The 13008-nt window shown below is 35.0% G+C and overlaps 2 protein-coding genes across 2 annotated transcripts; one reads left to right on the top strand and one right to left on the bottom strand.

The window, feature by feature from the left end:
• The first annotated feature begins 556 nt into the window (after positions 1–556).
• On the top strand, positions 557–3329 carry LOC129885330 (probable disease resistance protein At4g27220). The gene is made up of 2 exons (XM_055959574.1): positions 557–1687; positions 1911–3329. The coding sequence occupies exons 1-2, from the start codon at positions 557–559 to the stop codon at positions 3327–3329; spliced, it is 2550 nt and encodes an 849-aa protein (XP_055815549.1).
• Positions 3330–4846: 1517 nt separating this feature from the next.
• On the bottom strand, positions 4847–12181 carry LOC129899515 (ribonucleases P/MRP protein subunit POP1). Its single transcript, XM_055974517.1, has 11 exons — positions 12062–12181; positions 10974–11403; positions 10622–10718; positions 10235–10342; positions 9927–10151; positions 9602–9720; positions 9058–9522; positions 7063–7171; positions 6378–6979; positions 5416–5583; positions 4847–5319 (listed from the first exon to the last, which is right to left on the bottom strand). The coding sequence occupies exons 1-11, from the start codon at positions 12069–12071 to the stop codon at positions 5121–5123; spliced, it is 2532 nt and encodes an 843-aa protein (XP_055830492.1). The 5' UTR covers positions 12072–12181; the 3' UTR covers positions 4847–5120.
• Positions 12182–13008: the final 827 nt, after the last annotated feature.

The raw sequence follows: 13008 nt of genomic DNA, 5'->3' as shown, positions 1-13008 counted from the left end.
CGTCATAACAAGAGGAAAAGAAAACATTTTCCATCGTAAAAAACATTTATTTGCCAACAATTGCTACAATTGCAACTAGCTTATTTATACCTATGGTTTAAGTTAACAATATGATCTTTCTTTATACTATTTGTGAATTTAAACCTCCTACAATGGATTAGTTACCAATTTTACCAAGTTACAAATTAATGTTAATAATAGAGACTTAACTGCAATTACATTTAAATTGATCTGATTGTGTAAATATCTTTTTTTAACTTGTATGTTCTTTCCATATAGTTTGTAGTTCATAAAAATGTCCTTCCTTAAGTTTAATTCCCTATTAATAACCTATTTGTGTAACTGGTAAAGTTGTTGTCATGTGACCAGAAGGCCACATGTTTGAGATGTGGAAACCGCCGAAATGCAGGGTACAATTGACCCTTGTGGTCCGGCCCTTCCTCAGACCCTACACATAGCAGTAGCTTAGTGCACTGGATTGCGTATTTTTGCAAATGTGATTGATCTTGTTTCTTGATTAGTACTAGGGAAAGAAGATTAGAAGAACTCTTTTGGAATGGAAGCAAATGAAGAAGGGGAGTCATTTTTTCCAACAAAGTTATTTGGTCAAGAAACAAAGAGAACATGTGAAAGAATTTGGAGATGTTTAAAGAAAGACAAAGTTACAAGTATTGGTATATATGGAGTTAAAGGGGTTGGAAAAACAACCTTAGCCAAGCTCATCAATCATCTACTTGAACAAAAAACAAAATCCCAAGTTTTCTGGATTAATGTTTCTCAACAATGTAACATCAAGGGGTTGCAAAATGATGTTGCGAAAGCACTTGGATTGGATCTTTTAGAAGAACATGATGAAGATAAGAGGGGGATCGCGTTACACGAATCATTCAAAGAGAAAAAAGACTTTGTTTTAGTACTAGATGATGTGTTAGAGGATGTACCTTTGAAAATGTTAGGTAATCCTCTAAAAATTGAAGGAGGAAGGTTGATAGTAACAAGTTGTTTACTCGAAACATGTCGAAAAATGGGATGTCAAAGGAAATTTGGATTGAATACACTTGAAGCAGAGGAATCTTGGAGTTTGTTTATAGAAAAACTTGGAAATGAGACAATAATTCCTCAAGAAGTTGAAGGAATTGTTAAGTCTTTGGTGAATAATTCTACTTGTGGCCTTCCACTTGGGATTATAACAATAGCTACAAAACTAAAAGAATTGGAATTGGATAATGTTGATGAATGGAAAAAGGCTTTGGAAAGTATTACTTTTCAAGAATCATTTAAAGGGGAGAACAATGATGTTATAAAGATGTTGTTATATAGTTTTAATTCCTTGAAGGAACAAAAGTTACAACAATGTTTCTTGTACTGTTGTTTGTATCCAGAAGATGAGAAAATCCCCAAAGATCAATTGATAAGTCGATTCGTTCTAGAGGGGTTAATCGATGAACAAGAGACACGCGAGGCAGAATTTGAAGAGGGATCTCAAATATTGAACAGATTGGAAGGTGTTTGTTTGTTGGAAAGTGGCATTTTAGATAGTGAAGGAAATCAATGTGTGAAAATGCACAATTTGATTAGAGATATGGCATTGAGGATCACTAATGAAAATCCTGTGTTTATGGTAAAAGCTGGAGTTCAACTTAATGATGCACCAAAAGAGGATGAATGGATGGAAAATTTGGACAAGGTATATATTTGTTACTATGTTGCTTGGACTCTTCAAAATGTTGTTGCAACCGTGTCAGATCCTCAAAAATACAGTATTTTTGGAGGATCTAACACGTACCTAGTGACATTTTTGAAGAGTCCGAGCAATTTAACTTGTTAGAACTTTATAGACTTGAACATACATAATGAGAGAAAATATTTTTTTTATAATTTTCGTCTAAAATTTTGTTCCGAACATACAGGTATCTCTAATGAGGAACCAGATGGCTGAAATTCCAGAAGGAACATCAGCTAAGTGTCCTAGGCTAACAACCTTGATGTTGCAGCAGAATTATCACTTATGGAAGATTCCAGATTCTTTCTTCGAGCACATGAAGGCGTTACGTGTTCTTGATTTAAGCCACACTTGCATTGAGAAGTTGCCTGATTCTGTATCCGACTTGGAGAATCTCACCGCGCTCTTGGTTGCATTTTGTTGGAACCTAAGGTCAATTCCAACTCTGCAAAAGCTCATGTCATTGCAAGAATTGGACTTGAGTGGCACGGGGATTCAGACTCTGCCTGAATCCCTCGAGGCTCTATGGAGCCTCAAATGCTTGAATATGTATGCAATGCGTTGTCTTGAGAAAATACCAATAGGTATATTTCCCCAACTCTCAACTCTGCAACGCCTAGTGTTATCACATCATATAGACGTGCAAGGTGAGGAACTAGAGGTGTTAAACGAGTTGGAGGAATTTCAAGGCAGGTTCTCTACTGTTCATGACTTCAACCGGTTCATCAGAGCTCAAGAAAATGAGGGATGCCTCGCGTTTTACAGAATCCTAGTAGGTGACTATGATGATTTAGGACCAATGACACAAATCCAATACAATCATGGAAGAATTTTGGATAAGTTAGTCAAGTGTTATGGACTTGGAAAAGAAGATGAAGTACTATTACTGCCACAAGACATTCAACACTTAAAAATCGAGAGCTGCAACAACTTCAGTAGTTGTCTTTCAGACTTTTTGTCATGTCTTTACGATTCAAAAGATCTAAAGTACTTCAAAGTTCGTTGGTGCAACAAACTAGAGTACCTTATGAAGGTCAAAGAAGGACAAGACCCCGTCTTATTTCCTTCTCTCGAGCATCTTGATCTCTTTGAATTGCCTAGTTTCGTTGGTATTTTTGACGAATGTGAAACAAGTTTGAGTCCTTCAATTCCTCTTGTTGGTACTTTTTCCCTCCTTAGAATGATACGAATCGAAAGATGTCACAATGTCAAGAAGCTACTTCCAATTGATCTATGCTCGAACCTGATACATCTTGAGAGGATATATGTCCTATCGTGTAGTCAAATCGAGGAAATAATTGGAGAGGAAAATGATGGAATCGTCGTCCTTCCTAAATTGACAAGAATAAGTCTATGGTCTTTGCCAGAATTGAAAAGCATATGCAATGGAAAAATGATTTGCAGTTCAATCAAGAAAGTGTCAATAAAGGAATGTGGTAAGTTAAGGAAATTGTCTTTCTTTTTTTCCCATGAAGAGGAATTCAAAATTCCCTCTACACTTAAAGAGATTGCTATAAATTCAAGTGATAAAGATTGGTGGGAATCTTTGGAATGGGATCATTCAAGCACACGAAATGAACTCCAACCTTTTGTTAACTATTTGTAAGGATTGTGTGCTTGATTTAAGCTCAAAATGTCGACGCCTGTGTGTCTGATCCTTCAAAAATAGCGCACTTCTTTGACAATCTGATATGGGATGGAGCATCATTTTTGAAAAGTTCTACCAACACAGTATTTTACACTTGCATAATTATGAAAATTCTATTTTTGTTTTTATTTTTTGTATTACTTTTTCTAATACCAAGGTATGTATTTGTGTTTATAATTACAAAATTTTCATATGATTGTGGTATGAAATTATGAAGAATATTTTTTAAGGGGTTTGATAGAAATATTTTGTTTATTTTTCTTTTGCAAGAAGAAAGAATGAAAAAAGAAGTCAATTTATAGGTTCAAAACGAAAATTCAAAAATAACCAAACCGATTAATTTGGTTTAGATTTGAATTATTTGGTGTATGATATATTAATCATTTAGATCTGCATATATAAATTGTTAGCTCTTGCTTGTTTTCACTTTTCATAATCCAATCATGAGGATATTGAAAAAGAAAAAAATTGAAGAAAAGGAATTAAATGTAACAGAAAAATTCAATTTTTCATTATTCTTGATGGGACATAAATATATATATTTTTGACTTGTCAAACAACATATAGAAAAGCCAATAACAAATGCATCACCAGAAAGATTTGAAGTGAAAATTATATATATCACTTCCTTAATTTGGTGATTCGAACTTTAAGGTTAGACGTACCATCTAAACAACCTTTATAGTCGTATCACTTCCTTAATGTTCTAAGTCAAAGACTATGCTTTTGCATGCTCTTTGCACATCTTCATCACCCCCACCAAGTTTCATGCCATTCTCGTAACACTCCTTATAATACGGGTCTTGTTCATCTTGTCCCACAACAACAACAACGTTTGAAGCAACAAACATTGTCACCATGGCAATGAAAAACACAGCTACGACGATGTTTTTCGATGCCATCCTATTTTTGGTACGACAAAAATTAAGTGTGTATATATATATTGTTGCTTGAATGTATAATGTAGTTGAATGTTTTCTGATTTATAGGTTAGAATTTTTTTTGAGGTTTGAATTAGTTTTAAGTGAATTTGAGGAGAGGAGATAATTATGCTTGTCCTTGACTATCGTATTAGTCATAGATTAACTGAATCTATTTAGACCCTCCATGTTTTTGTTTTGGTTTTGTGTAAACGTTAAACCAAAAAAAAGAAACTAATCTCAAGTAATTGGAAGACAGATTTATGGTAATATTTTTTATGGCGTCCTACCTATATTATATGTTATGTAGGACACGTGTGTCTACCTGTTCAACTTTATACAAGTTTAAGTGTTTACTTGTGCACACCAAAAATTCAAGGACATAAATATCAGCTGAAGCCAAGTTAAATGACACGTTTATGTTAATTGTCATTTGTTTACGTCCATTGAGTTTAAGTTCTATACATTATACTACTAACCCAATCAGGTCACTTACAATTACCAGTAAATGTCTATGATAAGTATTATAACTTAATTGGTAAATTGTAAGGAGAATGAAAAAATATAGTGTATGTCTCATTAAGAACTTTCCTTTATAGAGTAACAAAATCTACATAAAAACAATTTCCATAATGCAATCAAATAAAATGCATAGCAATGTCTCCCCATAAGAATCTCAACTAAGACTAATTGCTCTTGGATAAATACAATCTCAAGGATGAAAAATACATACCAAACATGAGATTGGAATTCCGCGTCTTTTTTTTCTTTTTTCGGGAAGAGTTTTCTGCATAAATACTGTAAATAACCATCGCGAACCCTCGTCTAATCACATGCATTCAACATCATCTTCCCATTGTTCGAGGACGATAGAAGCAAGTGCAAGTCTATATGCTGTGGACCTTAAATTTCTAACCAGGACATAGATGTCCTTCCTTCTTTTCCTAACACCTACAGATTTCCACTGTTCCCCTCTCAGGTGAGCAAGACAGACAGCCTCGCAAAGAGCCACTGCTACAGGCTTCTTACTACAGGATAAATTCAGATAAACTCAGTGCCAAATGAAAGAACAAGTCATAATTGCTATGCTACAAATATCCAGAATTACCATATAATTTACTAACCTTCCTCGAACAAATCCTGTTGTAATAAAGCCAATTGGTAATCTATAAGATTCTTTGGTAGCAGGATCTTCAGGTACTTGAAATTCCCATTTACCAGTTGCTTGCTGGGAGAAGCACGATCTCACAAACGACTCAGGTACTTGAAGTTCTCCTTTGGAAATCTTGGATCTGCATAATTCAAAAACAGGTTCATTTGACAAAAAAGCACCTCTAAGCTCTCCCTTTACTTCTATTTAAAATCAGTTTCAGCAAGCATCAGTAAAATTAGTCCTGTTAAACATCAAAAAAACGAACCTACTAACAATTGAACAGAGTTTACAAGATGGCTATTGGCTTTCCTGACTTTAGGTGAAGGGCAAAGCACAGGCCAAAATAACAAGAAGAGATCGTAAGAATCTACTAAGTATGCGTAACTACTATATGTATATAAATACTAACTACTAGCTAGCGAAGGTGATATAACTTTGTCCTTCCCTAGGTAAATGATTCATAGTAAACATCTCATTCGAGAAAAAGCAAAATGAAGAAAAATGACTCAATCCTCATAAACCTACAACTAAAGCTTACAAAAGAACCGTAATTTTGCCCCATCAAAACTTCCAATGTCAAGTATCCTCTTGCTTAGAATTGGTGAATTATCATAGAAAACAGCTAATGCATCTATTGATCAACCAAATACTTGAGCCTCATACATGAATGTGTGTTTCTAAATGATGTTCTCCCAATTCTGCCACCTCATAGGCTCTATCCAGGTGTCTTATGGAAGTCATATTTTTGGCAGATTACATGTGCCAAAGATATTTGTTATCAAAGCATCATCATTTAGCAGTAGGCTTAGTCATGCATATTGTAATGAAGAGGCAATTGTGTTGCAGATAAAATTCTTAAAATGAACTAGTAAATATAATTAAATGGGATAAGGCAAGCAAATAACTGAATACAAAATGGATAATAATAGTCACCTGGTTGTGAACAACATTACATCATCAATTTGAGGTGCACAAACAACTGCTCCTTCTTCGAAGGAACCTTCTCTGTAGGCGTGCAGAAGAACTCTGACCAAACACAGCTTTTGGTCCCGATTAATCTGATAAATGCCCTTATCTGTATCCTCATTGAATATTCTTTCGTCCTTCATAAATTTGGATATGCACTTCGTCCTGTGAAGCACTTTGGGAAATAAAAGTAGATGACTACCACTGATCTCATCCAAAAACTGAGTCAGAACATAAGACGTCCTTGCCACAAGTCCCTCGAGTGGAGCACTGCAACTACTCTCTATGTCTGTTATGCATCTGCTCGAGTATGGAGTATTCATTTTTAAGTTTTTTGTTATATCGTTTGGAGAAAGCTGTTCATGTTGCATCCAATCATGACCTGCCCCACTGAGTCCTTCTAGAGCAAGCCGGACACAGTCCCATGGAGATGAAACTGGAACTTTCCCAGTCCTTGTCTGAGGAGAACGGAGCTCAGACTTTTCATCATAAGCAGCTTCCTTCAAGGCCATAAAACAAGTGTGCGCGTTGCAATCAGGGAATTCCCTTGGAAAGCATGGCAACCCAAGCTGCAAAGAGGAAAAACATATATTAGGATTTAAAATTGATGTCAAACTCGAATTCAGAACGAAAGCAGAACATGCATACTAACATCACAAGCAATCCAGTGTTTCTCCCTCAAACCAATCGCTTGAGCACCGTTGGTCACAAGAGAGATCCAGAAGACCTTGATCCAACACAGCGGAAGAATAATAGACCATCTGAAGGGAGATTTAAAAGAACAACAATGAGGTATTCTCTATATAAGAACATGATATCCATACCAAAGCATGATGTGTAATTGCCTCATTTTCTTATGTAATTGGATTGAGGAAGACTCAAAAGTGAGTATTATGGAGGTCGATTCTCCCAAGTGGTTAGATCAGCAAAAGAGATGTGACAAAATTGTTGCAGAAGACCAATAAATAGCTTTTTAAGAAAGAAAAAGGCAAACTTTACAGAAGTGCACTGTCAATAAAATTAAGGGAAAATATGAACATATATACTTAACAGTCAAATTTACTTTTATGCATATTGAAAAGTTTGAGAGAAAAATGAGTAACATGTTACACAAATAAAAAGTTCTAGCACAATCATATATCATGTTATAACTAACATGATATAGCTTCTAAATTTCCATCCCATCAAGCCAGTTAATTCACATACGTAATCACTCAATCATTGTTGCAACTTATATGATTGACTTTATAGTCATACAACTGAGCTTGCTAGCAACCCTATGACAAACAGTTATATGTAGCCTTTTTTTGGGTAAAGTAATCAAATCATATTAGAAAAGCATCAAGAAGATGCAACGTTACAAGAGAGCAAAAGAAGCTGCTTCAAACAAAACATGAAGCAAACTTACCTGTAAAACAGCCAAAACAATTCCCTGAATATTCTACTAAGCTAAAGACATGGAGCTAACAAAATCCAAAAAGTTATCCACACTGTTTACAGGGGAAAGAAAGTGCCAACTGAATAAACATTCCAAATATCTAGCCTTGAGGGTGCTAATAGGAGTCGAGATTCCATCAAAGCATCTGCAGTTTCTCTCCTTCCAGAGACACCAAACAATAACTGTTGGAATCATTCTCCAGATTCTTTTGACGGTTTTGTCAACTCTCCACAGTGACCAATTAGCATAGTCTTTCATGGAGAAGGCTATTACCCTTTGTAATATGTAGCCTTATTTTGTTTGTCAACCCTAAAGAGATTTGACAATTTCCAAGAATTGCAAATAAACCATCTTCCAAAAGTTAATTTAATATTTCATATTTGAAGTGGTATCTTATGCCCTTTCCAATTCCTACAATTATTATTTTAACATATTTTTTATAAACTATATTATAAAAACTACTTATTTTTATTCTCCTTAATCTCCATGAAAAATCAACCTAGACAAACAACTAGGATAGGAGGCACACACAAAGACACATGTGCATATGCATTTTATGCTACACTTATTTCTTATTCTATAAAATTGTTTTCACTTATTTCCTGTTTCTATTTGTAGAAATATAAGAGATGCTTTTTGCTTTGTCTTTTAAGCCGGATCGAAAATGTATTGGTAAGGATCTCTACCCTGACTATTGAGGGTTGACAGCTGCTTGTCTAGCTCAGCCCCTACTGAGATTTCCGGTAGGCGATTAACAAAGAAGTAAAATACACTTTTGCAATGTTACTATTGGCTAATAACCTTACATGATACATCTGCAGAAAGCCAGAAACTAGCACAGACCAATAGGACAATTTCCTACGCTATCAACTATAGAAAGTGCAATTACCATCTTTTCTTTTGTAATTAGATGGTGGTGTCCTTAAGGTGGATGTGTATATATATGTATCCTCCTCAAAAGTTAAGCCTACAAACTAAACCAGAAAAAGATGTGGAAGCAGAACAATACATGATATGAAAATAATGACATCAACCTAGCCACAAGTTGAAGGTTGGAGACATCAAAACTCGAGAACAGGTGTTTATGGCATGAGAGTTCCTGTTTCAGCACATGCAATAGTATTCTAGTCATGTGAGTATATTGAGCAACCATGCGTAAATATAAATCATACTTAATTTCATTTCTAAAGCCTATGCATGGAGATTTACCTAATAATAGAAGTTTTCTGGTTATCACTTTTCAGAAGCAGTATAGGGCAGACTCTAGAAAACCGTCTCTCAACAGAAGTTTGTTGCCTGCCTGAGTTCACATCGCCAACGCGAAACAACTCCATACGCTGATGGTGTTTCTCCATGCAAATGATGTTTTCTTCCATTGGAGGGTCGATGCCTTCTTTAGCATCCCACAGATCTATACACTCAGATAAGCCAGGACTTCCTTCACATTCTAAGGACGAGCAAGAGAGTAACTTCATGTCCCTTTTTGGAATTCTGTTTCCTCCGTTCTCATCTTTCTTATAAGATATATTTTGACTCTTTGCTTCTAAAGGATCAGTAATATCTTTATTTAAAAATCGAGGATCATTGACAAAGAGAGAAAAGATTGCTGAAGAAAGGATTTGGTCGTCATTCTCAATGAAGGATGCATACTTCACCAGGGAAGAATTTACTGAACTGCATAGAAAACAACGACGTTCGGTTATCATGTTCATAAATCAGTTAAAATAGAAAGGTTGTGCCTTCAAAAAATCACCATGTTGCAGGATGTAAAATCTTTTGAAGAAGCTCAGATGCCCTTGATCCAATCACTTCCAACTTCCCAAGATGATCCTCAAGGGAAATGCAACTAACTCTGGAACCAGCAGCATCTACCTGAAAACCAAGAAGCATTATTTCTGATCTACAGCAACATGAACAGGCAAGTAAATCACATCTCCAGTAAACTGTATGCATTTATAATCAAAAAGGAATATGTATTCAGCCATCACCATTTTATTATACCATCCGAGACTGAAGAAAGTAACAATGACACTAGTATATAGCATTAGAAATGGACACCACATGATTCTTTACTCAACCTGCCTTTCACACGCATTTTGCAAAACATTATATCCTTCACTGAAAGCAGCAGCATGTATCCAAACCCATAGCCGTCTTAAAGAAGCACATCCATCAATCTTCTGTTGTTCACCACATATATCGGCATGATCAACCTTTGTATCAGCTTTCCTACACTGCTGCGGTTGCCACATATAGGTTACAGGAGCAATTGTCTTAGAAAAGGTGGCTCCTACATGATGAAGCTGCCAAACGAAACACATGTATCAAGCAAGCAAATTTTGGAGGCCATATCACTTTAATCAAAATAGCAAGATGGACCACCCACCTCAGCACTACCATAGATAGCACCACAGAGTACGTCATTACGAGCATCCTCACAATGTGAGTATGGAGAAGGCACAAGCACAGTCTTTAGGATTGACAGCAACAAATCCTGAAAGAATATGTGAATGACCATGTTATATAAGCTCAATCTCTGGCTGGCAGAAGTCAACTTTTTCCTTGCTAATCCTTTTTTCTGGGCCCATAATTGCAAGTTATGGACCAACATATGATAAAAAATAAATACAATTGTTTATTTGATTTTTATAAGACAAATATTTATTTAATTATGTCATCACTTTCTAAGTAATCCAGTCACCAAAAGGAAATAATTTAAAGAGGAGCAATTATCAAGTAAGATTTTGGCAGGAAAGAGTGAGTAAATGCCTGCCTGTGGACCCTCCAACTGGATAGCACTGCAGTAACTTGCGTCATGTACAAGTACACCTCCTTTTAGTTTCTTCAGAAGAGCTCTTGATCCCCTCCCCCTGCATCATATATTCATGATCAATGAAATATAAACAGGCAAAGGACCTTCTTTCCCACAATAGAAAGAATACAACAAGGAAAAATTGCAATTTTGAACAATGAACAAATGTATTTCTTTTTAATTCGTAAAACAATCGTCTTTTTTCTTGTTTCAGCACAAGATAACAAATGTTTCCTTTCAATGCACTAGGATAAAGTTAAAATTTTGTAGCTGCACTTCGGATATATTGGCAAAGAGCAGAAAGTTATTATACCTGCCTTGCACACCGAGGGGAAGGTGGAATCCCCATAGTTTTGTCATTGTGAAACGCTTAGCATACCACAAGTGGGTTCTGAGTCTCTTAGTCCCATCTCCTGAAGTTGAGAAGCCATTCAGAGAATTCTTTTTAAGCTCAACTCTCCTACGAACATGGCGTGGAAGCGTCTTTTTATCATTCTTCAAATTGTCTGATTTATTGAGATTTTCCTCTCCTGGTTTCTGCTTCTTTCTAACTCTACTTTTTGCCACTCTATTGTCATGTCCAGTTGTTCGCCTTCTCTTGCTTCTTTGAGATCTAAAATCATTACTTAAACGCTCTTTTACAATTGAGTGGAGAGATTCAAGTTCAGAAGCTCGAGACTCAGCAAATTTGTTCACATTAAGGGTGCGAGGCGGACCTGCTACTGTTCGAAGTTTGCCTTTATCTGGATTTATCAAATGAGGATAAAAACCAACGTCAACTCCTATGAATGTAGGTAGATTCAATCCACTAGTCCCGCATGTATTCAATAGTAGAATTAGAAAAAGAAAAACAGAACAAAAATGAAGGGGGAGAGTAGAAAACATTGTACAACTCTCATTTATATAACATCTTAAATTACTATTTTCACACATATTAACCCTGATGTCCCCAAAATCTCATGTTTCTCATATGCCTTCATATGTTAGGTGTTAATTCTGCTTTCATAAACCTAGTAAATAACCTGATGGCCCCAAAAAATCTCACGTTTTTAAGCCAATATCCAGATATTGGTAGGATCACTTACAAATTTCACTGTCCCTCCCAAAAGTTCAATTTTTTTCCAAATAAAATATATGTCCAAACAAACTTCAACTTCCAAAAATCACAACTTCAAAAGCCCAAAACTCAAAATCTCAAGTTGTTGATAAGAAAAAAAAAACTCACGGCTCACTTGCAAACATAATGACACTGGCCTTAGACTCCTCCATCGATTTCACTTATTTATTACTTCTTTTTTGTTTTATGACCGTGCTACCACCAACAGCTACTAGATAACTCTGTCGAATTATCACTGTGACAGTGCTTGGGGTTATCGAATAAAGAGAAAAAAAAAATCTAACCTTTAGTCATTCCGCCCCAATTTGAGCTTCTCTTCCTGCTTTCTCCCAGCTACCTTCTTAAACCCTTTGTCCGCTGGTTCGTTAAACCCTTTTTCTATTCCAGGGCTTATGTTACGTCCATTTTTGTACGTAATATAACAAATATTTTTACCCTTTTATCACTTAAGTTTTTTTTTTTTTTAACTAAGGACAATTTGGTAAACTAACTTGGATTACAAGGATTTATTACTTTCTTCTCCTTGTTTGAATTTGTTTGTGAAACTTCCATACATTTTTAGTTTAAATAAAATAATAAGACTTGAAGAAAAATAAATTTGAAACGGAGGGGACTGGGAGTATATGTTTTCTAGTTTTCTCGTAGTCTGAGTGTGCATCGATCGATTTGGTTCAGTTTTATATATTATCGATTTGAGTTAATAATTTTCAATTTTAAAGTATGCAAGACCAGTAATTAAATTAATAAAATATTTTTTATCGATTTTTAATTTATCGTTTATTGGTCTTTAATAGTTCGATTTTCGTCTTAACTAATAAGAAAATACTCATAAAACAGATATATGATTTCTCTAATAATTTGGCGGGACAGAATAATATTATAACTTTATATAATGTTCATAAAATAGAAATAATAGTAACTAACATGAAAATAAATATACAAGTGCAATTCAAATTAAAGGACCGGGACAATCTTGTGAATTAAAAGGCTAAAGGGCAATAGTAATCAGTAAGGTACTAATATTAATATTTTAATATTACATAGACATAAAGTAATAAATTATTATAGTCTTAATGAGTTATCGGTTTACCCAACAATTTAATATTAAAAATTTATATCGAACCAATAACCTGATAATTTCTTTTATGAAACTGTTAAAAATCCGTTAACCCAATAATCCAATAACATTATTTTGATTCGATTTATTGGTCGGTAATTTTTTTTAATTCCA

The sequence above is a fragment of the Solanum dulcamara genome, chromosome 1, assembly GCF_947179165.1.
Source record: "Solanum dulcamara chromosome 1, daSolDulc1.2, whole genome shotgun sequence".
In the NCBI taxonomy this organism is placed as follows: Eukaryota; Viridiplantae; Streptophyta; class Magnoliopsida; order Solanales; family Solanaceae; genus Solanum; species Solanum dulcamara.
Note: the sequence above shows the minus strand (reverse complement) of the source record. Positions and strands in the feature narration are given on the sequence as shown.